Below are 24,688 nucleotides of genomic sequence, written 5' to 3' on the forward strand. Positions count from 1 at the left end.
ACGGTTTTCACCTTGACTTCCCCCTAAGGGTGCACTGTAGCAATTGTTGCCCATGAAGCCATTTTGATGACGTGAAAAGAGCAAGTTATAGGAGATGAGAGGAAAATCCAGGCAGGAGCCACCGATGCACTTGAAATCAACCCAGGGTCCCTTTTCATGCAAATGCAGAAAACCCAGGGAGAAAAAGATGTGCAGAATGTGAACACAAAGGCCACCCTGGGCCACAGTCTGGCTTCAGGAGAGATTCTTGTACTTCTGATCTCCAAAGCCAGAAAATGAGATAATTATGCCTCAGCAAGAGTTGGGAATTGTATTAAGGGGCAAACTTTCCCATTTTCTTTCAGATTGTGTCTTCAGAAACACTGCTTGTTTCTCAAGCAGTGAACAAATCCGAGGGAAGCAAAAGTGTGCAATTTCCCATTGCCTGCCAGAAAATGCTTTACAGAGGCAGGACCTGGGGCAGTTGCCAGTAGCAGGGCTAGCCGGAGGCTGGCAAGCCTGGGTGCTGGAGAATTTTGCTATTAAAATTTTATTCTGAAAGTCTCCCATAAAGCATCTGTGTCATACTTGAAGATTGAATGTGCATTGCCAAAGAATCTGTTTAACAAATAATTATCCTGTACCAGGGACCGTGGTGGCCATTGGAGGCGTTACAGTCATGAGCTAGACACAGTCTCCACCTTCTCTGGGTTCACTCATTTGTTTAGGAAATATTTATTTAGCACCTACTGTTCTGAGGCTTCAAGTGCTTCAAAGCTGTGATGAGCACCGACTCCCACCCCTCAGGGATTGCAGGAACAGGGTCACAATTACCTGGGAAGTTGACAGACAGCATAATGAACAGGAAATGGACATGAGGCAGACGCCTCTCAGCCCCACGATGGGACAGCTTTCAAGAGAGGAAAAAGCCTCATCGTGTGAAGCTCTGTGGACACTTCATTAATAAAGCCCTTCCCATGAGGGCAGGGTTGAGGAGAGCAGAGAGGAAGCAGGAGGGAATAAACACCAGGCCCCTCACATATTTTATTTCATTGAATTTTCATGACAACCCTGTGAGGTAGATGATATTATAGTTATTTGCCAAATTAGGGAACTAAGTTACAGAGAGGTGATGTCTCTCGCCTAATGCTATGTTACTATTAAATGGATAGAGGCAGGACCCAAACTCCAGTCAGACTCAAAACCTGGGGCTTTTCTCATCTCACCACGAATCCCATCCAGGAAAAACGTGGTAAAGGACTGCATCCTGCCACTGCCACTTGGTAACTGTTCAGGTCATGCAGGTAATTTGACTTGACTCAGTCTGTCCGTTAAATAAAGATAATTATTTGTGCCTGCTTATTTTCAGGGTTTTGCAAGGAACAAATAAAAGAATAGATGCTGAAAATGCTTAGGGTCCATAAATATCTATGAAGATACGAGAAACTATGGTGGTTAAAATGTACCCATCTTACAGGGAGCGGTTTGGGGGAGGGATGGAGTGGGAGGTTGGGGTGAGCAGATGTAAGCTATTGCATCAATATATAGAATGATAAAGAACAAGGTCCTACTGTATAGCACAGGGAACTATATTCACTCCTCTGGTAAATCATGATGGAAAAGAATATTTTAAAAGAGAATGTATATATATATATACATACATGTACACATATATATGTATAACTGAATCACTTTGCTGTACAGCAAAAATTAACACAGCATTGTCAATCAACTACACCTAAATTAAAAAATTAATAATAATAAAATACACCTGTCTTAAACTCCATTCCACCCTCGAGCAAATTATAGGAAAAATAAAAAGAAGCAGATTCATGCCTCATTTCCACAGCACAAGATCGTTTTAGGATTTAGTTCATGTTGCTAGTTAAACAGTTATTTTGTTTTTATCTGCTGTGTTGATCACAATGGAAGAATATTATTCTGTCAAGTGTTAGGTCCCTAATTTGTGGAGGTGTGTGTCTCATTTCCTCTCCTCTCCATAAAGAGTTAATATCTCTGAGCCTGGTTCCTCTCCCGTGTGCCCTGTTTCAGTGAATGGAGCACAGGCTCCCCATCAACCAAACTCAAAACCTAGTCATCACCACGGTTACGCCCTCTTTCTCTCCTGCCATCCCTATTGGTTGCCAGTCCTATAGACCTTATCCCCCCATCACCTCTCCCCTGGACCACTGCAGGAGCTCCCCCAGCTGGTCTCCCTGCCCCTACCCTTGGCCCCCTTCTCATAATTCATTATCCAAACCACAGCCAAGGGTGATCTTTTTTTTTTTCTTAATTTATTTGCTTATTTTTGGCTATATGGGTCTTCGTTGCTGGGCGCGGGCTTTCTATAGTTGCGGCGAGCGGGGGCTACTCTTCGTCGCGGTGCACGGGGTTCTCATTGCGGTGGCTTCTCTTGTTACTGAGCACGGGCTCTAGGCGCACGGGCTCTAGAGCGCAGGCTCAGTAGTTGTGGTGCACGGGCTTAGCTGCTCCGCGACATGTGGGATCTTCCTGCACCAGGGCTTGAACGCATGTCCCCTGCACTGGCTGGCGGATTCTTAATCACTGCGCCACCAGGGAAGTCCGAGGGTGATCTTTTAAAACATCCATCAGCTTATGTCACTCCCCTGCTTAGTATCACGCGGTGCCTTCCAGCTTTAGTTGGAATTAAATGCTAACATCTCAGGCAGGCCTGACACATTTATCTACACCTCCAACCTCATTGACTGTCACCACACCCCTCTATCACCACCCTCCAGGCACACCATTGCTCTCTGTTTGTCTCGGGACATTTGCACCTGCTGTTTCCTCTTCCTGGAGCTCCCTTCTCCTTGTACCACAGAGAGCTGGCTCATTCCAAACTTTCATGTATCTGTTTACATATCAGTTGCTCAGAAAAGTCATTCCTAACCCCCTATTTGAATCCTGTTATCAGCCATGATACTCTCTGATCGTGACCTGTCCTTGCTTGGCACTTGTCACATTTTGTAAGTATGTGTCGGCATGTTTGGGTGTGTGTATTTAATGTCTGTATTCCTTATTAGAATGTAAGCTCCACAGTAGTAGGGCTGTCATTCATTTGGTTCACCACTGTATACCCAACACTCAGCACAGCGCCTGGCAAACAACAAGTACTCCGTAGATATTTGTCATGTTCATAGGATGGTATGAAATTAGCGATTCCTCGAGAAGTTCAGCCAAGAGCCCCATTACTTCTACACGGTCCATCCACCCTTCTGAGACCCAGTGGTCAGCCTAACAAGACTGTCCCTCGTCAACTGAAGAAAAAATTCACAACCTGAAAGTTGAGAGTTATGTTTTATTCAGCAGACTTTGTGAGGACATCAAGCCCGGGACACAGCATCTCAGATAACGCTGAGAAAACTGTTCCAAAGAGGCAAGGTGGGTGGGAGGGAGCCGAGATATATAGGAGTTTTTGCAACAAAGGACCAGGTAGTTGGAACATCAAAGGATTACTGTTAATTAAAGAAAACCAGATATCTCAAGTTAAGCAGTTTAGCACTTTTCTATGTATAGGAAGATACAGGAGTCTGGGCTCATTGAAATCATGCTTTTGATACGCAGCTCAGCTCTCTGGGGCCAGCATCCTGTGTTTTCTCATGCTGAGTTTCCTCAGGGTGCGCCTTTGTGGGGTCTGCAGCAGCTGACTGCTGGATGGGCTTGGCAGCGGGCAGGCCCTTTGTCTCCATCCTGGGTTCCCTTCTCACCATCCAGGCGGCTGTAACGTAGTGGCTTGATGGCTGCAACATCTTCTGTTTACCGACACGGCAGGCAATACTTTAGTTCTCACTCTTACATCTGTGTGTCCCAGGAGCGGCTTGTGCTGTCTGTGCTCCCTCGGTTTGTCGTCCTGGAGATGATCAATGACATGACCAACGTGGAAGACGAGCACCTGCAGCATCAATTCCACCGGATCTACATCCACCGCTACGAGAATGTCAGGTGAGAAACGGGACACCTCGCCCAGGTCTCTGCGTGATCCCCATGCTCCTGGCTGCGCTCACCTCATGGCCATGACTTCTGTCTGCCTGAATGTCAGCGCCTTTCTTCATTTGGTTGAGTAATTCATTAAGTAGTGATTATTCATCAGAGAGTTCTACATTTCCAAATTGAGGCTCGAGAAGAGTGTCTGCAGTTAAATTTGCTGGTTGACTTACCACCTGGCTCCCCTGCAGTAGGCTTGCCTGCCTTTACATTTTGAGTAGGAAAGGCAAAAGCCTTTTACACTATGATGGGAAAAATATTTCCAGAATGTGATCTGGAGGCCTCAGGGGTGTTCTTTATATTCCTTATAAGTGTCTTTAAAACAATACCAGGAAAAGGACTACAGCTTATTTTTCTTTTGCAAACATATTTTTGGTCACTCATTCACCCATCCATCCATTCTGCATCCGCTGACCCTTCCACCCATTCACACACCCAACCAACCATCCCTTCATTCATTCATCCATCCATCCATCCATCCATCCATCAGTGCCCTCTCTTTGCCCAGCACTGTGCCAGACAATATACCTCTTCAGTGAGACAGACCTGTTTAGAATCCCAATTCTACCTCTTCCTTGTGTATGACCTAGGGCAATTTACATACCTGACTCTCAGAATCCTTCTCTGTAAAATAGGCGCTTTAATAGCCACCTTACAGGCGTTTATGTAGATTATGTGAGTGAAGATATATACAAAGCACAGGACTGGCGTAAGCATATAGTAGAGCATTAAGCATGTTGTAGATTGTTTCGGACATATTTCCTCGTTGCAAGCAGAAAAAGAATCCAACCCCGGCTGATGTAAAAGAAATGTATTGGAGGGCTACATGGGGCCTCCCAGAGTCACTGGGGAAGGATGGAGAGGCGGGCTCAGGAAATGCGCCGAAAGAAGAGGAAGGCACAGTCAAAATCACAGCAGGGCAGTAGGCCAGTGAGGACGCTGCTTCCACTGTACCTGAAGAATCTGTTCCCGAGGAATCCGTTCCTTGTGCTACCAACCCTGTCCCAGACACAGCTGCCTCCTCTGCGCACAGAATTCCTCCGCAGCCCCCAGGATCTGGACTGGCTGGCTTTGTCCTGCCCCACTCTCTGACCCCCCTGCCTCTTTGCATCTCAAGTTAAGCCTGAGGCAGATGTGTCTGATTGGCTGAGCCCAGTCATTCCCCAGACGTGACTAGGACGCAAATATCTGACATTTTCAGCCTGTACAGGAGAACTATATCTCCCTCCCACCAAACATCATAGGGTGGGAATTTCCCAAACATAGGGGAACATCTGTAGGTTGAACAGCTCTAAAAATGACCAGTGGTACCCCCTTAGTTCCTTTCCTCCTAACTTTGGTAGGAGGGAAGAACAACTTTTCCTTCTCACCAGCATCTCTGGGTGTTTTTCTGGTGTGCCAGGGCACTTATGTGAATGCAAGTCTAGCAGAAGTCTTGATTCTAATGCAGCCTTTTAGCACACATATCAGTGTAGGTCATTCGGGGTCTCAACTCTAATTAGCAACTCTAATAAAAGATGCACTCCAGATCTAGGAATTTGTCCCACAGACAGTGGGAACTCGTCAATACCAATTCTAGAACAACGGGCTCAGGGCAGTACTAGTCATTATAATACAGTGTGAGGTTCTATTATTAAGTAAGCAAAGGACAGTAAGAGATCATAAAAAGAGGAAGACCCGGGGTTGGGATGGAGGTGTGTAGAGAAACATTCCTAGAAGCGGTGATCCTTATTTGCCTTCTTTGAAATTGAGTCTGCCAAGTGAAAAAAAAAAATCAAAGAAAGGAATCCTAGGCAGAGGAATCAGCACAAGTGAAGGCAGAACAGTGAGATAAAATTAAGAAAAATGCAAAATATATATCATATATTTGACATATATGACATATTATGAAATATGTATTGACATAGTATAATGATTCATATATAATTATAATGGTATCTAATTTAATGAAGTATAATGAAATAAGACATATTATAAAATATATATGACATATTACAAAAGTGTTTGTCACCACAGAGAAAGAGAAGAAAAAAAAAACGGCTCTTCATAAAGAAAAAAATAAACAAGCCTGCACACCCACGTCAACCTACTTGGGAGCCTTAAGTTCAATAAAAGGCATGTTTGGAGTTCTTCCTGCACTTATCAATTTTCAGTGCTTCCCTTACTGAAGAACAACTAAAGTTACTTCTGCCCCTGCACCCTGCCCGTTTATCTTAAATCATTGAACTGAGATTTTGTGCTCCAGACTCTTTTCCAGAACTTCGCACCGCACTAAATTAAGATTGCGTTTGCTGCCCTGCATTCCCAGCGGTCTCAGCTCGCAATGGAGGAGCCACTTCTAATGGGAGAAGAATGTGCAGAGGTCCTGGCAGCTGGAGGTGCCCCTCCCAGCCGTTCACAGAGGCAGTGGTGGTGAGATGCCCACAGCCCCACTGGTCCTGGGAAGGTGCACTCAACTAGGGGCGGTGGAGCCCCTCCTACCCACTGCAAGGCTGCTGGGTGCTAAAATAGGACCAGAGATGAAAAATGCAGAAGAGGATGGGCCTTAGCCCGTGTCTGAGAGCAGAGTGGGGCCGGCTGCGACACCCTGTTCCCTAGCCCCCAGAGCACACCCACTGCAGGAAAGGGAGCATTTTTGAAATCATTTCCCATCCTGTCACTGTCTTTGAGGAAACCCACCTGGTTCATTCTTTTTTCTCTGTTGCTTTTTTGTTGTTATGGTTTTGTGACCTTTCCCTAAAAACAGTCTGCTATAAATGTCTAACTCAGTCATATTTCGTACAGCTGGTTGCATCCTGTCCGGGTAAGGTGCAGTAAGAGGCGCCACGCCTGGCGACATGAGTGGCCGAGAGTGGACTGGGGCGAGTGGATCAGGGTTTTCATCCCAGAACGCTTTGCATGAGCCCCCTGTGAGACTTCGGTTGCATCATTTCATCTTTCCGGATCTCCGTTTCCTAATCCAAAAACCAAGCTGCTTGAAATGGACAAAACATTTGGACTGTCAAGTCGATTTCAGCTGCAAACATATGAGCCTTCACCAGATTCATTCTGGAGCTCCACATGGCCACTCGGCTTTTTATGAGAAGCCATTTGGGCTTCCAATCCCATCTGCCCAATTCTACTTCTCTTTCCTTATTCCCCATGTAGTTAAGGCATTTCTTGTGCTAGTTAGGGGAATGCTCTAACAAATAACCTCTCAATTTCAATGATGTAAACTCAATATAATTCATCCACACAACTCCCCCTGGCTTATATTCCCTGCCAGTGGGTGATTCAGGGATAAAGCCCCCTGCATTTCATAGCTGTATCACCCCCTTGGGCTTCAAAGTTGTCGGCATTCAGCTCTTGGAGAGAAAAGGGTAGAAAAGGCACACCTGCTTCTTTACCACCTCAGCCCAGAAATGGCATCTATCACTCTGCTCAGATTCCATTGATGGGACCTGATTACATGGCTCCGCCTCGATACAAGAGGGGCACAGCGCCCCTGCTAGTGGTCTTTGCTAGTGGCAGGCAGGCATGGATTTGGTGGACAGTTAGCTTCTCTACCAGAGCTCCCTGCCCCCGTTCCTTTTGCCCCCAAACCCCATGCCATGTACATTTGCACACATTTGCTGGCATAGCTCAGTCTACTCACTTTCTTGAATGACTGTTTCTTCCCAGCCAGGCCTGTCAACATGTACAGTCTTCACATTGAAGCCCAATCCGGCCTCTGTACCCTGACACCAAATTAAATCTCGGAGACAGAGTTTTGGGTGAAGAAGAAAAGCTTTATTGCTTCACCGGGCAAAGGGGGCCACAGCGGGCTCCTGCCCTCAAAACTGTGTGTTCTGACCAACCTGGAGGGGGCAGTGAGGAGTGTTATAGTAACTGCTCAAAGAGGGCGTGATCAACTCGTGGACACTCTTCTGATTGGTTGGTGGGGAGGTAGTGGGAGTCGGCATCATCAACCTTCCGGTTCCACCCGGTCTGGGGTCTGCGTGCTTGTGGGCAGCGCACAGTTAACTTCTCCCACCTGGTGAGGGTTTCAGTGTCTGCAAAACAGCTCAAAGATGTTGTTATGTGTATCCCTTGAGGGAGAGCCAGGACCCTGCCCCAAGGCTGCACTATTGTTTCTTTTGACTGTTCCTCCCTTGTCTCTGCATCCCCTCCCTTCCCTGATTAGCAGCGGTTTGAACCTGCTAGTTGGAACTCAGGGAAGGTCATGGAGGCTCAGTGAAGCCTGTTTCCTGTAATCAAGAAATGGGGGACACAGAAAGGCTTTTGTGCCCAGGAGCCCCACAGGGTCCTGCTTGGTTTTAACATTGGCCTTGCAGACTACTGTTTCACATACAAGCAAAATGCAGTTGAGTGGAGCTAGAGAACTTGGCTTTGGAGGTCTGTTTGTGTGGCCATCTATTAAACACTCTCCGATTCCCAAAAATTTCCACAAGGAGTTACATACTCTCCACTATTGAGGACTATGCCGTGATTTACAAGTGATCTCCTTTCAGTAATCCTGCAGAGCAGCTTTAATGATCTCTGCTTTATTATAAAGAAAATGGAAGCTCAGAGTGGTTAAATAACCTGCCCAAGAACACAAGTTAGGAGTAAAAGTCTACACAGGGCTCGTGTTCCTAATGAGTCTAGTGAATTCTCCTTGAGGACTCTGTTTTCAGAGTGACTAATAGGTAACATAGCTTATTTTTAGCCAAATAAACAACTTATATAAGCAAATTAGATTTGACAATTAATATGGCCTCTTCGGTATAGTCATCTGGAAGATTACAAGTTTATACCTAGAGTCGAAAGAACTGACCGTGAGCCCAGCACCTGGGGGGAGCAGAATGAACAAGAGAGAACCAGGGCCCTGGTTTCTGCTTCTTGTCTTTTGCTCAACAAACTCTTATTGCATAACTATGACTTAAACCAGGGCTTCTCCATCTTTAAGGTGCACACAAATCACCTAGGGCTCTTATTAAATTCTTGTTAGATTCTGATCCAGTGGGTCTGGGGCAGGGCCTGAGATCTGCATTTCTAACCAGCTCCCAAGAGATGCCAGCAGTGGCCATAACCACACTCTGAGGAAGGAAGACTCAATTCTGAAGATTTCTGTTGATTCAATTCAGGAAATATACCATGAGGCCCACCATGTGCTGGGGGATGAGATATGGAGGAAACTCTCTTCCTGTTCTTTAGCTCGTGGATGGAGCACACTTTGCACACATGATTGTGTTACCAAGTGATAAATGCCATGACAGAGGGGAGCACAGGCTGGGCAGGAGGCTAGAATAGGGGTGACAGGCTATGCTTAGGGAACTCTCCATAAAAGTAGAATCTTAGCATATGAGTGGGGTCTTAAAGGACAAGTAGGATTTTAATAGGTAGCAACAGGAAAGAAACTATGCCAGGGAGCACGTACGTCATATACAAACACCAGTGTATAAAGCATGGTGTGTTCAGAAGACTGCAAAAAAAAAAAAAAATTCATGATTTTGGAACACTGAACACATCTGAAACTTTTATGCCCTTTGCTCTCAGGGAATCCCATTTCTTCTTTTAATAGACTGCATGTTTCATAAGGACTGTGGTGGTACTTTCTGTTCTCCACTGTATCTCCAGTATCTGACATATATAGTAGGCATTCCATTTATTAGCTGTTGAATGCATTAATTAATGAAGCTGTCCTGCCATAGACAGATAGATATTAATAGTTTGGGGCAAATGGATTCATAAAGTGAGCAGTTGGACTAGATGATCTCTGGACCCTTCTACTTCCCACCTGCCATGATGATGGCTTACTTCAAAGGTGGTATTACTGTAGTGATAAACAGTGTAGATTCCAGAACTAGCCTGCCTGGTTCAAATCCTAGATTTTCATGTCTGTGGGAGAGTTACTCAGGCTTCAATTTCCTTATCTGTAAATGGAAATGATCATCCTAGGTCCTACCTCATAGGTTGTTATGAGGAATGAACGAGTTCATACATGTAGAACTCTTAGAGCATATCAAGTCCACAGTTAACACTCTGTAAGTATTGCTGCTACTATTGTTTCAGGTTTCTGTCAACAGGAATTCTTTTAGCCACAAGTAACAATCCAGTTAATGGTCAGACTCTCTTCCTTCTCTGTTACCTCTTTCTCTCTTCCCAACCGTTCAATCATAGTGCACTTTTGTACAATAACGATGGAGAGAGCTAATGCATTTATGGAGCACTTACTATGCCAGGCACTGTGCTAAACACTTGCTACCCACCAGTGAGGTAGGTCCTACAATCACCTTCAGTAGATAAAGTATTGGAGAAGTTCATAGTATTCATAAGTGGTGATCTGGGGTTTGAACCCCAATCTGTCTAGACTCAAATCCTATGCATGTGACCAGCTGCTATGCCACCAGAAAGCTGTAGAGGACAGTGGCAGTGTAGTGACTCTGCCAGAGGAAGCCTTATACATTAAAAATCTAAAGGTATCGCTCCCACGCTTAAAACCCTTCACTAGCTTTCCATCATGTTTAGGGAAAAGTCTGTGTTCATCAACCTGGCTAATCAAGCCCTTCCATATTGTTCCTCTGCTCACTTCTCTGACCTCATCTCTCTCTCTCTCTTCCTTCCTCCCTCCTTCTTTCTCTTTTTTTTCTCTCCCTCTTCCCTCTTCTCTTCCCACCCTCCTTGCTCAATACTACCCTTTGACTAGCTATCCTTGAATGCTTGCAGAACCCTGGTCCATTTGCTTGTTCTTCCACCAGACCCTAGTATGTGCTGATCTCTTGCTAAGAGCCGCCATTCATTTACTCACTTTACCCATCAAGTCCCCTAGATCCTTCAAGACTCAGCCTGGACTTTGCTTCACTAGAAAACTCCTGATCCCCCAGATGGCTGGTCATCCCCAGTGTGTGTCTTTTTATCACAGTAGTCATTGCCTATGTTTCTGTCTTTCTCTTTGTTAGCCCACCTCCATTCCCCATACTCTGAGCATCCTGAGGACGTGCACTGAGGCTTCTTTATCATTTAACACAACTTCCTCGCACAATGTGTAGCTGGTCACATAGTAGATACATAAATATTTGATAAAATAATTAAGGCATTATCTAATTAATTAAAGCAATAGTTTTTAAATTGAGGTCTAAAAATTCTTAATGAGAATCTGAATGGGCTTCTGGGAAGGTACAGATCCCTTGAAATGAAGTGCAAAATTTTGAATACTTGTACATTTTTTAGGAACGAGAATCCATAAAAATGGAGACAACTTTAAGAACCACTGAATACCAGGGGTGACCAAAGTAAGTCAATGCACATTCCACAGTGCCTTCTGGCTGATTCACCTATTCCATTAAAACTAGTCACAATAATGGTAGGACACCATTTTTTTATGTAACACTAAGAAAAATAGTCAAAAAGTTTGACACACTGCAGAATGCCGTCAGTTTCAGAGATGATCAAACACGAGAATCAAGAAAATATGGTACACTTTTTGGTGTTCCATCCTTCCTCTCGGAGGTGTCCCTGTGATTGCGTCAGTCCCTGAGATGGTGTGTTAATGTGGGTGAAGCAGTGCCCCACCGTGCAGTTCAGCCACGTGCACGATCCCGACTCTGCCCCGGGCTACTAGTAAATGTTGAGCAAGTTTCCCTCCTCTCTGAACCTCACTTTCCTCATCTTCACAGTGGAATGAACAGTCCCTTCCCCACAGGGTAACTGGATGGATTAACAAGACAGTGTTCATTCAGTGCCTTGCGTTTATAAGGCTTTCAAGGACTGCCCCTTCCCTTCCACCTAGGCATATGCATAGTATCAGACCTCACCTAACTTAGTAAATGTGCATTTCAGATAATTAATTATTCTGCCTAAGGTCTCCCAGGCTTGCTACCTATTCCCACAATTTTTGGAAAATGCCTAACTCTGCTTGCCTGCCGTTTTGGGTAGAGTATATGTGTGTCATTGGGCTGAAGATAACGAGGTTTCGCATTCTTCTGTCCCCGTGTCCATTTTGCTCTGTGCTCATGCAATCTGCTTTGCAGTTCATTGTGAAAATGTAGAGATAATTCATAGTGCTTCATTTTGCTTTCCACAATAAATTGATCTGTTCCTAGTGAAAAATTCCCTTTTGGGTTGTTTGCGTTGCCCACACTCCACAGCCCTGCAGAGGAAGAAGGGCTTTCCGTTGCCTTCTTGTCCTTCCTGAACCCCTGGGTGGACTCTCTGCTGAGATGTTTGTTAAACACTGAGGCATTCCTTGAGACTCCCGTGGCAAGGAGAGCTAAAATCTCAGACCACACTTGGTTTGTTTGAATCGTGATGTGTCTCCCAGGATAGATTAAAATATTAATGTGCTTTTCTCCCCACCCCATCCCTTCCCTGTTGTCCAGTATTCTTTTTGCAGATGTCAAAGGATTTACCAACCTCTCTACGACCTTGTCTGCCCAGGAGCTGGTCAGGATGCTCAACGAGCTCTTTGCTAGATTTGATCGACTGGCCCATGTGAGTTGAATATAATTGCCCCCTAGTCTTCGCAGGAGTGAGGGACTGCGTGCGGAACGAGGGAAGAGAGGGACTCAGCCTTCATCACCAATGTCATTACCATTCCGCATCCTGACCCCGGACATGGATCCCTGACCCTCGCGCTTGCTGGGGACCGATGTTAGTTATTTACGGGTTTCGGACGGGAGGTTTGTCAGATTTTCCTAGCTGAGAGACAGCTGGTTGAGTGACAATTAAACCAAAGTCCTTTTTAATCTGCTTTCCATTTCCCCCTGCCTGTGGCTGGGCACCATCCAGCTGCAGCCTCAGGGTTGCTTCATGCAGGAATGACTGCCTGAAGTTTCCCAGCCAACCGCGGCCATCTGGAATGAATTAGTCTCTTCTCAAGGACCAGTGAGCTACTGGCCCATCCCGCCACCATTTTGTTTGACTTAAGAGCTTTGTTTTTAGCTGACCAGACACTACCTTTCTTTTTCTGCTGGCTTGGCCAGAGCTAAAATAGAGAAGAGGTTAAAGGGAATGAACATTTGCCGCCACCACACAGATTCCTAGTCCTCAAGCCACTCACATTACAGAGGAATGTCATTGTCATGCTATATTTTAGAGTGGGTTTGGGGTTCAAATTGGCATGCCTTAACTTCCTACTTTGTAAAGGGTGTATACTAGTGTCAGTTTCACAGGCTGTCGTGAGAGTTTAATGAGACCGCATCAGTGGGAGTTCATTGTTAGGTTATCAAAATGTCCTATTTTAAGGCTGCCTCACTCCAACAGAGATCCATTCACACTTGCATCTGAGCACCTAGTAGGTGTTGTGTTGGTAATATGGGAATAACTAAAACACACTTTCCCCCTTAGAGCTAAGTCTAGTCATGGATACCTAAAAAGTCACCAATGTACAATGTGCTATATGCCATGATGAAGGGAAGTCTAGAGTGCTATGGGAACACAGAAACAACATATAACCCTTGGATCAGAGAAGACTTCCGAGAGAAAGTGATTCTTAGATTGGGTCTTAAAAAGGAGAAAACAAATGGAACACCGTTCATCAATAAAAAGGAATAAATCACCAATACCTGTATCAACATCAGTGAATCTCAACTGCAATATGACAAGTGAAAGAAGCCGGACACAAAAGTCTAGAAACTTTATGATTCCATTTGTAAGACATTCTAGAAAGGACAAAAATTATAGAGACAGGAAAGAGATAAGTCATTGTCAGGAGGGATGAGGGGTGGAGGGAGTGGACTGATTGCACAGAAGCATAGGGTGAGGTGATTTGGGGAGTGATCCGGTTGCTCTATATGTGAGTGTGACTGTACACATTTACCAAAAAGGTAAATTTTATTGTATAAATTATATACCGGGGCTTCCCTGGTGGCGCAGTGGTTGAGAGTCCGCCTGCTGATGCAGGGGACATGGGTTCGTGCCCCGGTCTGGGAGGATCCCACATGCCGCGGAGCGGCTGGGCCCGTGAGCCATGGCCGCTGAGCCTGCGCGTCCGGAGCCTGTGCTCCACAACGGGAGAGGCCACAACAGTGAGAGGTCCGCATACTGCAAAAAAAAATATATATATATACCAATTAGGTGTAAAATTGAGGTGAAGAAGGAAGGGAAGGTCCTTGTATGCAGAGGGGAAAACAAAAATTAAGATGCTATATATGTAGAGAACCAGAAGAGATTTAGCACTGCTTAAAGGAAAATTCAAGGTAGGGAGTGGTAGAGGTGAGGCTAGAAAGATAAGCAAGGACCTGCCAAGGACCCTGCATTGTAATCTGTAGCTGCTGGACAACTATTGAATAGGAGACTAACATGAGCAGAAGAAGAGGCGGAAACTGAGGCCTCTTCCGTTAGAAGGGTTGGATTAACCTGAAGGACTAGGAATTTGAAGGTGGGGAAGAATGTACACCATTTCTTTTTATTGTTGCCTCAAGGGCGGTTGGTGCCAGTTACACATAGTTATTCTACGTTACATTCTGGTTCTAAATATTTCTGCTCAGAGATACTAAGATGAACAAAAATGACCCTTCAAAGAGAACTGAGAGATGTGATCAAGGTCAGTTTCTGGTGTCACAGTAATCCCCATCGACTCAGAGAAAGGGTCGTTATGTAAAATGTAATCCAATTTGTTCAGCCAACACTTATTGTGTACCTACTAGGTGCCAGGAACCATGCAGCGCTGTGGCGAGACAAAACCAGTCTCTGCCCTCAGCGTCTGCTAAGGGAGAAAGACAAGTCCGTAAAATTCGCAGGACAGTGTGGTGCAAGCAATAGGCACAGAAGTCCTGGTGGACGGAAGAAGGAACAGTTGGTGCTTGGGGTGAGGAGGGCGGTAATGTAGCACCATGAAGAGAAGAGGCCATACACAGCTGGGTGTGAGGGAGAGCGGGAGCTTTCCCGGCATCAAATTAGACAATGAAGAGCCTTCCAGGCTGAGCCATGATGCAAAGGCAGGAAAGTGTGAAAATGTGGAAATGTGGCTGCTTATTTGGGGAGCTATAAGGAGCTCAAGATTGCTGAAGCACAAAGAGCATGGGAGACTGCAGTGAGAAGTGAGCTTGAAGAGGAAAGGGAAACAGGTCTGGAGGGCACCATGCGACCTTTTAAGGAACGTGGACTTGGTGCTGTAGCCCGAGCTCTTTGCCCTGGTTACAGTGAACATGGTGGGAGAGAGGGAGTGAGATGGGGGTGCACAGCTCATCGAGCCCCAGTGGGTGCAAGAAGCTATAGTCCATCTTCTGGAGAATGAGTCTTACTGAAAGATTTAAAGAAAAAAATCAAACACATACAAGTGAGGGAGTAAAATTATTATCAATTTTGATCATATTTAACATTCGTAAACTGCCTGGTGTTCATTATGCACTAGACTGCGTATTTGCCCTGGATTGCCTAATTCAGCTCTTAAAACAAACCTACAAGAGAGGTTCTTTATTGTTCCCATTTTACAGAACAAGTGACTGAAACTCAAAGAAGTAAAATAATCTGCCCAGAACCCCTGGTAGGTGGTGCATCTGTGATTCAGACCATCTGAGACCAGGTGCTCACTCCTGACCACTAAGCAGTGCCCCAGGCACTTCAGGGGATGGAGCTAGATGACAGAGATGTATTGCCGTCCATGCCAGCCAACTTGAAGATTTCGATTTGTAGGACTTCAACTATGGACTGGACTTCAATTAACTGTACAGATCCCCTCTCTGAGTCTCAGTTTTCCTATCAGAATTATAATGAAGGATAAATGAAACAATACACAGAGGCTGGCTCAAAATAAGTACTCGGCACCCATAAGTACTCCGTAACTCCCACTCTACCCCCTACCCCATCCCTACCCACCCTAGGTGCATCAGTCTGTTCTACTCTAGGGGGCTTCTATGGAAAAGCTTGAGAAACTCTGCCAGTGAAAACAATTCTACTCACCTTGGAATGAGAAAACCTACTTTAAATGTTTTTGCCCCCAACCTTAGGCAAATCACTTAACCAAGTGGGTCACAGACTTTGCTTCTGTGTAAAAGGGGATTGGACTTGCCTTTTGTGATATCTTTTAGCATCAAAATTCTGTGGCTTTATAATGATCTCTCTCTGCCTTGCCATAATTACTTGCTTTAGATTTTCATTATGTCGTACATCTGACAGAACCCACTTCCCATGTAGATATCATCCATTGCACCTTCCCATTTATCCACTGCATTATTATGATGCAGGCAAAAACTTCAAAGCCTTCTATTAAAGATCCTCTTAGTGTGGTTGAATTCCTCAGTGCCCTTGTGGCTGCTCAAAGCAGAGTGTTTTTGACCCTTTCTAGTGCCCTTGGCAAACCCTAGTAACTTTTGATCTTTGATCTTGTTTTAAAAAGATAAAGTAGTCCTGGACTTCCCTGGTGGTGCAGTGGTTAAGAATCCGCCTGCCAATGCAGGGGGCACGGGTTCAATCCCTGGTCTGGGAAGATCCCACATGCCGTGGAGCAACTAAGCCCACGAGCCACAACTACTGAGCCCGCGAGCCACAACTACTGAAGCCTGTGTGTCTAGAGCCCGTGCTCCGCAACAAGAGAAGCCACTGCAATGAGAAGCCCGTGCACCGCAACAAAGAGGGACTGCCGCTCACAGCAACTAGATAAAGTCCGCACACAGCAATGAAGACCCAAAAATAAATAAATTAAATAAATAAATTAATAAAAAAAATAAATAAGTAAATAAAGTAGTCCCTACCTACTCCTCTTCCTAACAAATTAGGAATGAAAAATATGTATGCTATTATCGAGGCTTTAAAATCAACATCATTACATCTTAAGCCTTGTTTCAGATTGCTGACAAAACTGGAAGCAACCTAAATTATTGTTACAAGGAACAATTCCAACACTATGGAAAACTAATCAATAGATTTTAAAGAATGAGATAGCTATTTCTGTACCGACATAGAAAGAATTTCAAGACATGTTGCATGATAAAGCATGTCTCAGATCTATAAACATAGTATGATCAATTTATGGCTAAAGAGCATGAAAAATGGTGCATATATATAAACATAGAAATGTATATATTAATGCATATCAGCCTCTAAAGAGGGGAAAGGAGATCAGGTTTCCAGGGTGTGGTGTGTCTGAGGGGGAGAGGCTAATAAAGGAGACTTATCTACAGTTTCATTTTTACTAGGACAATATATGCATGTGTTAATTTGTATAATTACAATTAGATACAGTACTATAAAAATTGTCATGATTTCTAATATAACTTTTTTAAGTGCATTCGTAGCACTAATAATGTTTTTGTTCTGAGAGTCTTTTTTCTTTTCATTTTTTTTTTCTGATTACTAAAGCAATGCTTGTCCATTATGTAAAATTCAAACATCAAAGATAGAGACAATAGAGAAAGTATGTATCCCTGTAATCTTACCCCTCCTCAAAGATATAACCATCTTTGATAATTTGGTGCCTATATCTCCTCAGTGTTATGTGCATACATGGTTTCATAAATTCTCTGGATTTTTTTCCAAGATTTTTATCATATCAAAGCCATCAAGATGGGAGGAAAAGGATTATATTAAGACTTACTCGATAAAATTTACAAGACCCTCACCCTACTTTATTTTTCTTTTTCAGTATCTTTTTTCAAAGCACCTGGTTTTTTTAATGTGAGTTTTTCAAAGCAGTTTCTGGTAAAAAGTTGCTTGGATATTACTGTCAAATCGTCTGACAGCTCACGGGAATTGATCAGAAAAATGTGTCTGCAAATTGACAGAACTTGACAGGCGAGAAGACAGGCCTTTCATATTTATATTTATATATACATACATGATTGGTATATATACACATATGCATATATACATACCATTTATATGGGGCCCACAGTTTTTCAAGGAGGCTGCCAGCTTCACCTTTTGTTTAGAAGAAAAATGAACCCTGGGTTACAAACATCTTCACTTTCCAAAGGGTAATGAACTATTTTACAGATCTCCTTCCAAAACACATTTTTGTCAGGAGATCTCCCATTCTGGACTCTGCCATAATTTCTGCAGTTTTGTAAAGAAAGAGCATGGAGTCCCAAAGTCAAACAGACATGCTGTGAATTCCACTTCTGTCTCTCACTTGCTGTGTGACCTTCACTTCCTTAAGCCATCTGTGAAGTGGCACATGACTCAGAATGTGGTCGTAAAGACTAAACAAGATCAATATAATGCCTTTAACACATAGCTCGGCACATAGTATGTGCTCAATAAATACAACTGCCTTCCCCTAAAGTTTTCCAAAATGTTTTCACCTCTGTTTGCATGGAAAAATCACTGATTTGGAGCTTCTGAATATCATATATAATCCATATCCGTTACTTTTTAGCCAGCTGCTCTGTGGAACAGGAAGTTTTCCATCTGTCTTACACTGAAATTTTCATATCTAAAAACATGGTCTGCCGTGTTCAGGGTTATTGTGAGACTCAAAGGAGGAAAGATAAGGCATAGCATTAAATGTGGAGAAGACTATTCTCAGGTGAGCTGTCACTGGCATTGCTAGTTGATGGCCATGCTTACTTAGTTATTATGTATTAAGGGCAAGGGGACCATTTTCACATGCGTCACAAATGGGGAATTGAAACCCACTTATCAGTGGCTTCAGTGACTTATTGAAGGTCAAACAGCTGGTAAATTTGACTAGAATGTGGAGGTCTGATTCTTAGACCACAGTATTTCCTGCTCTACCCTTTCCCTCCCCCCTCCCCATTGTCAACAGGGAGGCAGATCTCTGTGCTGACCAGGCTACCAACAGCCCGAGTCACAGCAGGCTCTGCCCCAGAGACCATCTGAAGGCAAAGTGTGGCTGATTGAAGTCACCAACCCCTACCTCCCAGCCTCAGCGTTCTCCACTGCAGAATCAGAATAAGGGATTTGCTCCTTTGCAAACAAATGTTAGGAAGTTTTAGCTTGTGGCCACATGCGAGATACATATACGTATGTGTATATGTATATGCATATAAAAACTCGCTACATTGCTGTAGTATATACACATATACACAACACATATATATATACGCAGCAGTATATGTAGTATAAATATGTACAGCAATTGTGTGTGTGTGTATTTATATATATATATTTTATATATATATATATATACACACACACACACACACACACACACTTCAATGTATTGAGTTTTTATCATTCATTTCATTTAGCGCCAGGAACTTTCCTTTAGTCCAAGAATATGTCTTTTTACTTTTTTGGTGTTGAAAACGCCCTTTCTTTTATAAAGTGATGGGGATAGGTGGGTAGTTTGGTTGTTATTTTTGTATGTTGATGGACTTTTCGTACTTCCTTGGCAAAACACAAAATTGAACTCTAGAGAGAAGTGCCTTGGACCTTCTGGGTTTTTTTTAAAGCTGTCCCATGGACTCCACAAATCTGGAAACTGCCAGGACCAGTGGGTCAGGTCTCCCTAGTTCCATTCTGGCCATAACAGTCTAGAGCGTCTTAGAAGAAGCAAGTGAAGGTCTTGAGCTTCCCTTTTTGCTCTCTTACAAAATTAGTTGAATTGAAGCAGCCAATAGATAGGAACCACACACTCTTAAAAATAACCGTGGGATGGCTGTGTCTGCTATCAGTGTTCTGAAGATCGCATCTGTGCCCATTTGGGAAGGTTGGCAAGGCCCTGGAGATCTGATCCAGACAGGGAAACACCAGAGCCAGTTCTGATTCTCCTTTCCCTGTCTGATATTTGTTTTTTATTGGGAAAGTGATTTCACTTGTTACCCAAACATGATGTCCCAATGCCTGATCAGATTAGGAAACCAGCATGGTGCTTCATAACTTGGCAGTACCAGGGCATCCACTGTGCTGCTGGCATCTCAAGTAGGCCCTTTCTGTCTGCAACTCCCCTCCTCATGCCCTTGGACTCTGGTTTCCCAAGGAGAGCCCCTAACCCACAAAGCCATAGACCCACAGGCACCTAGGGCTTCAAATCTAGAAGACATCTCAGAGTCGTTCCGTCCCAACCATCTACCCAAGGAGACCTAGAGAGAATCTGCCTGTGTCACAGATAGAAATGTGAAAGAACGAGGACAGGAGTCCAAGTCATCATCATAGAGATGGGTGACATTAATTTAGTGCCCCGTCTGCTGGACCCTATACTAAGCCTTCACATGCCTCGTCTTCCTACATCTTTACAATCACACAATGAGGTCCTATTCTTATCCCCATTTTATAGATGAGGCAATGGAGGCTCAGAGGTTAAGTAATTTACCTAGAAACACACAGTGAGGATGGGGTGGGGGGTCTAGGATTTGATCTGCAATGGGACTCCTCAGCCAGTGCTTTTAGCCCCTCTGCTCTACCGCCCCAAGTTCTCTTTCCTCTGTAACCTGCAAAATACAGGCTATTCCCGTCCAATATGAAAGTATGCACCATTTCCTAGGTACTTATTGCTCTTTGAAACTTTGTAAGGATCATGTCTTCAAGATTGTGAATCCACCAAACAAACAGGTGTGTCCTGCCTCTCACTGGTGAAGTGATCAGGATAAAAATTGTACCTACCTCCAGGTTCTTGCGAGGGTGCATTTTGTTTAATATATAATAGGGGTTGTTTTAATCATCTTTGTGTCAGGGACAATGCTTGCTTTATGATAGATGCACACCTGATGTTTTTATCGATGAGCAAGCGTGTGAATCAGTAAATGAATACAAGTATGTACAAGACACAGTCAGCCCCTCTTCTTAAGGTGCCAGTACCGTCGTTGGGAAAGGACTTTATGTAGAGTTGGAACAGTTGGCATCCCTAAGTGATTTATTTTTTAAGTGCTTATTGTTGAGCTAGCAACTGATATAAGCTGTTAATCCAGAGACATGTCCCGAGAAGAGATACATCAGTGGGAGCAGGACTTGAGTGTTCAGTATTCCGCGGGGGATTAAGATCAGAAAGGTACTACACGGCAGAGCTGGGGTATGGCCCTGTATCTGTCAAACTCAAAATCCAGTGTTTCTCCACGACTCCATTCCACCGCTGAGCCCTTCAACTCCCCCCTCCAATTTCCTGGGAAGAAAATAGCGGCACATTTCAAAGGTAGAAGCCCCTGATCCCAAGGTGCAGACCTGCTGACCTGGCTCCCCTCTTTCCCAAGGCTTTCGGAAGCACTTACCCATCTGTTGACTCAGTCCTTCTCTCTCCCACCTTGTTCCTTTCAGGAGCATCACTGCCTTCGCATTAAAATCCTGGGAGACTGCTACTACTGTGTTTCGGGACTTCCTGAGCCCCGCCAGGACCACGCCCACTGCTGCGTTGAAATGGGCCTCAGCATGATCAAAACCATCAGGTAATTTGGGACCTTCTCCCTAATACCCGAGCCTTTGATGTGCTTGATGGGAAAGACCAAAACCACCCATCTATCCTTTGCGGTCGGTCATGTGTACGTTGAAAGGTGGAGTTCTCTGACTTACTTCATGAAGACGGTATACCCATTAGTTCTCCCATAGGAACCACTAGCTTCATTATGTTCTAGTTACACCTCCCTTTCAATCCTTTGTGCAACACATTTGTATGACCGATGTCCTTGTGGGGATACAGCAGTGAACATGGTGAGCATAGTACTTGCCCTCAGGGAGATTACAGTGCGGTGGGAAAGATAACTGCATAGACGATTCCAATACGGTACGATACGCTCTGAGACGAATCAAACCAGGGTGCTCGGGGGCGATAGAGAAGTAACAGTGCAATCTGGGGTGCTGGAGAAGACTTTCCAGAGTACAGATGTCTAAGCTGTTACCTGAAAAGTAAGACATTAGATCCTGGAGGTGGAGTGGAGCGCTTGGAAGATAGGTGGCCATGTGCAGGATTCGGGCTGTGCTGTAGTGGCAGCTGGTGGAGCCTGGGGCGGAAATGGTGGTGACAGGTAGACGGCACCCTGGGAGCATGCAGAACCTGAAGGGCCTTCTAAGCCATGCTAAGGGGGTGCATTTTATCCTAAGGCCAACAGGAATCACTGAAGGGCAACCCGGCTGTCTTCATGGGTGTGTGGCAAGTGCTTTTGGCTTCGGTGAGTGTAGCTGACAAATAGAGGCTGAATCAAAGGGGGATGAGCTATTGCGGTCAAGGACTTTGGAGCTAGGCTGTTTATGGCTTTGGGACAGAAGCTCAATATTGCCAAAGCTCCCCTCAAGGTTCCGAAATGTTTGCAGATCCTCCAAGCATCACATCTTCCCACAGTCACAGCAAAGGGAGTAAAGAGTGGACACATGGGCAGAAATCTCCGTGGATTATGTCTTCATCTTATAAGGGAAGAAGAGCACTGTTGGAGACAAACCAGAAGACTCTCCTCGTGCACTCACACCTGGGTTGTGTGGTCTATCAGGCATCCGTGTGATGCTCGGGAATGTCGGTCTGGATTCAGGTTCAGCTGGGACAACAACCCCTGCTCCACACCCCCCAAACACACACCCTCCACTGTAGGCTCAGCTTGCCTGCTGGTTCCCAAGAGCAATCCAGGAACAGGCAAGAGGAATGTAAGGAGTTGGAGGCTCCCTTTCTAGAACCCGGCCACAACCAACACAGTGTACCTGACCCTTCTACTTGCTGACAGATCCCTGACTTTATTCAGGTTTCAGGCAGAGTTCTGTTGACACTGGGAGATGCTGTGAAGTCCCCTAGTTAAGAAGAGGGCACAGAAGCCCTTTTCCTAAATATGATCCTGTTCTATTGACGTTGACACTGGTCATTTCAATACTGAGCCTGAAATCACAGTCTGGGTGGGCAGATATGCCCCCCGGGTGGGCCCTCAGGGTCCCACCTCTGGAACTTACCCACAACCAGGGCCTGATCAAGGCAGTGAGGTGCTTTGCCATGAGGTATAGGATGAAAATCCAACCATAACCATCCCTAAGACCAAGTAGGCAGGTGGAGAGAGACTGGAAATGTCCACTCTGCTGTTGCCCCCTCTTTCACAGAGATGCAGATGTCTCCCCCAGTAGGGACCGTGGAAAAGTAGCCCACCACTCCCACCCAGAGTTCCCTTTTGATCAGCCTTTGGTAGATGGAAAAGGCTTCAGGTGCTTCTTGCTGTTAATTTGGACACTTCAGAGTCTTGCCCTGAAAACTAAGATGAATTGTGATACGTTGACTGGTTTCAAGGGAGGCAGTGGGACCGACACCCAGAAGACCCAATGCCTTGTACCAACTCTACAGCTGATGAGGTGTGCAAATGCTCTTCTGTCAGTAAGTCAGTGGGTCGGTCAACAAATAATTTGTTGAGTTCTACCATGTGTCACTGTGTTAAGCCCTGGAAATACAGTGATGAACAGGTCACTCAGGGGTCCTTCTCTTGTCTGTAGGTGCCCATTAGAGATATTACTTGGAGGCTTGTCTATGAAATGACGAAGTTGGACTAGACCTCTTCTGAAGCCTCTGAAAGTCTGTGATTTACCAACCATGTCAAAATCAAGTTTAAGCAGCAAAACTTTCCTTTCTTTTTTCTTTCTTTCTCTAAATTTTTGTTAATATATAATTGACAAAGTTGTATATATTTAAAGTGCACAATGTGGTAATTTGATATACTTACACATTTTTTTTTTTTTTTTTGCCGTACGCGGGCCTCTCACTGTTGTGGCCTCTCCCGTTGCGGAGCACAGGCTCCGGACGCACAGGCTCAGCGGCCATGGCTCACGGGCCCAGCCGCTCCGCGGCAGGTGGGATCTTCCCGGAAGGAGGATCCTCCCGGACCGAGGCACGAACCCGTGTCCCCTGCATTGGCAGGTGGACTCTCAACCACTGCGCCACCAGGGAAGCCCCTATACTTACACATTTTTAAATGATTATCACAATCAAGTTAATGAACACATCCATCACCTCACGTAGTTATCTTTTTTTTGATGAGAATGCTTAAGACCTACTCTCGGCAAATTTCAAGTATACGATAAGTATTATTAACTATAGTCACCATGTTTACATTAGAACCTCAGAACCTATTCATCTTAAAATGAAAGTTTGTACCCCATGACCAACAGTTCCCCTTTTCCCTACCCCAATCCTAGCCCCTGATGACCACCTTTCTACTGTTTCTATCAGTGCAACTTTTTTTTTAAAGATTCCACATATAAGTGATATCATAGAGTATTTGTCTTTCTCTGCCTGGCTTATTGCACTGAGCATAATGTTCTCCACATTCATCCATATTGCTGCCGATAGCAGGATTTCCTCTTTTTTAAGGCTGAATAACATTCCTATGTGTGTGTGTGTGTGTGTGTGTGTGTGTGTATGTGTGTGTAGAGAAAAAGAGAGGGAGAAAGAAAGGAAGGAAGGAAGGAAGGGAGAATATCTTTTTTATCCATTCATCCACAGACTTTCCATAAGAGTTCCCATCTTGAACTTAAGCAGAAGATATGCTGCAGAGATGGCGTTGCAGAAGAAATAAACATTGACTATCAAAATGCTTTAAGGGGCTTCCTTGGGTGCAGTGGTTGAGAGTCCGCCTGCCGATGCAGGGGACACGGGTTTGTGCCCCGGTCCGGGAAGATCCCACATGCCACGGAGTGGCTGGGCCCGTGAGCCATGGCTGCTGAGCCTGTGAGTCCGGAGCCTGTGCTCCGCAATAGGAGAGGCCACAACAGTGAGAGGCCCACTTAACGCAAAAAAAAAAACAAAACAAAACAAAAAATGGACAGACAGAACCCTAGGACAAAAACAAAGCTATACAGACCAAATCACACAAAGAAGCATACACTCACAAAAAGAGAAAAAGCAAAATATATATATATATTTAAAAAAAGGAAAAGAGCAACCAAATCT

General features: G+C 44.7%; 1 protein-coding gene across 2 annotated transcripts in view; it reads left to right on the forward strand.

Moving 5' to 3' along the window:
• Positions 1-24,688, forward strand: part of ADCY8 (adenylate cyclase 8) — a 218,166-nt gene that overhangs the window by 71,255 nt on the left and 122,223 nt on the right. For both annotated transcript variants that reach the window (XM_029222774.1, XM_029222775.1), the window contains exons 3-5: positions 3,812-3,942; positions 12,324-12,435; positions 21,097-21,224. In XM_029222774.1, coding sequence (XP_029078607.1) covers positions 3,812-3,942; positions 12,324-12,435; positions 21,097-21,224 — 371 coding nt within the window. The remainder of the gene's footprint in view (positions 1-3,811; positions 3,943-12,323; positions 12,436-21,096; positions 21,225-24,688) is intronic.

This window comes from Monodon monoceros, unplaced genomic scaffold (genome assembly GCF_005190385.1).
Source record: "Monodon monoceros isolate NGI ecotype Baffin Bay Population unplaced genomic scaffold, NGI_Narwhal_1 Super_Scaffold_14, whole genome shotgun sequence".
Lineage (NCBI taxonomy): Eukaryota > Metazoa > Chordata > Mammalia > Artiodactyla > Monodontidae > Monodon > Monodon monoceros.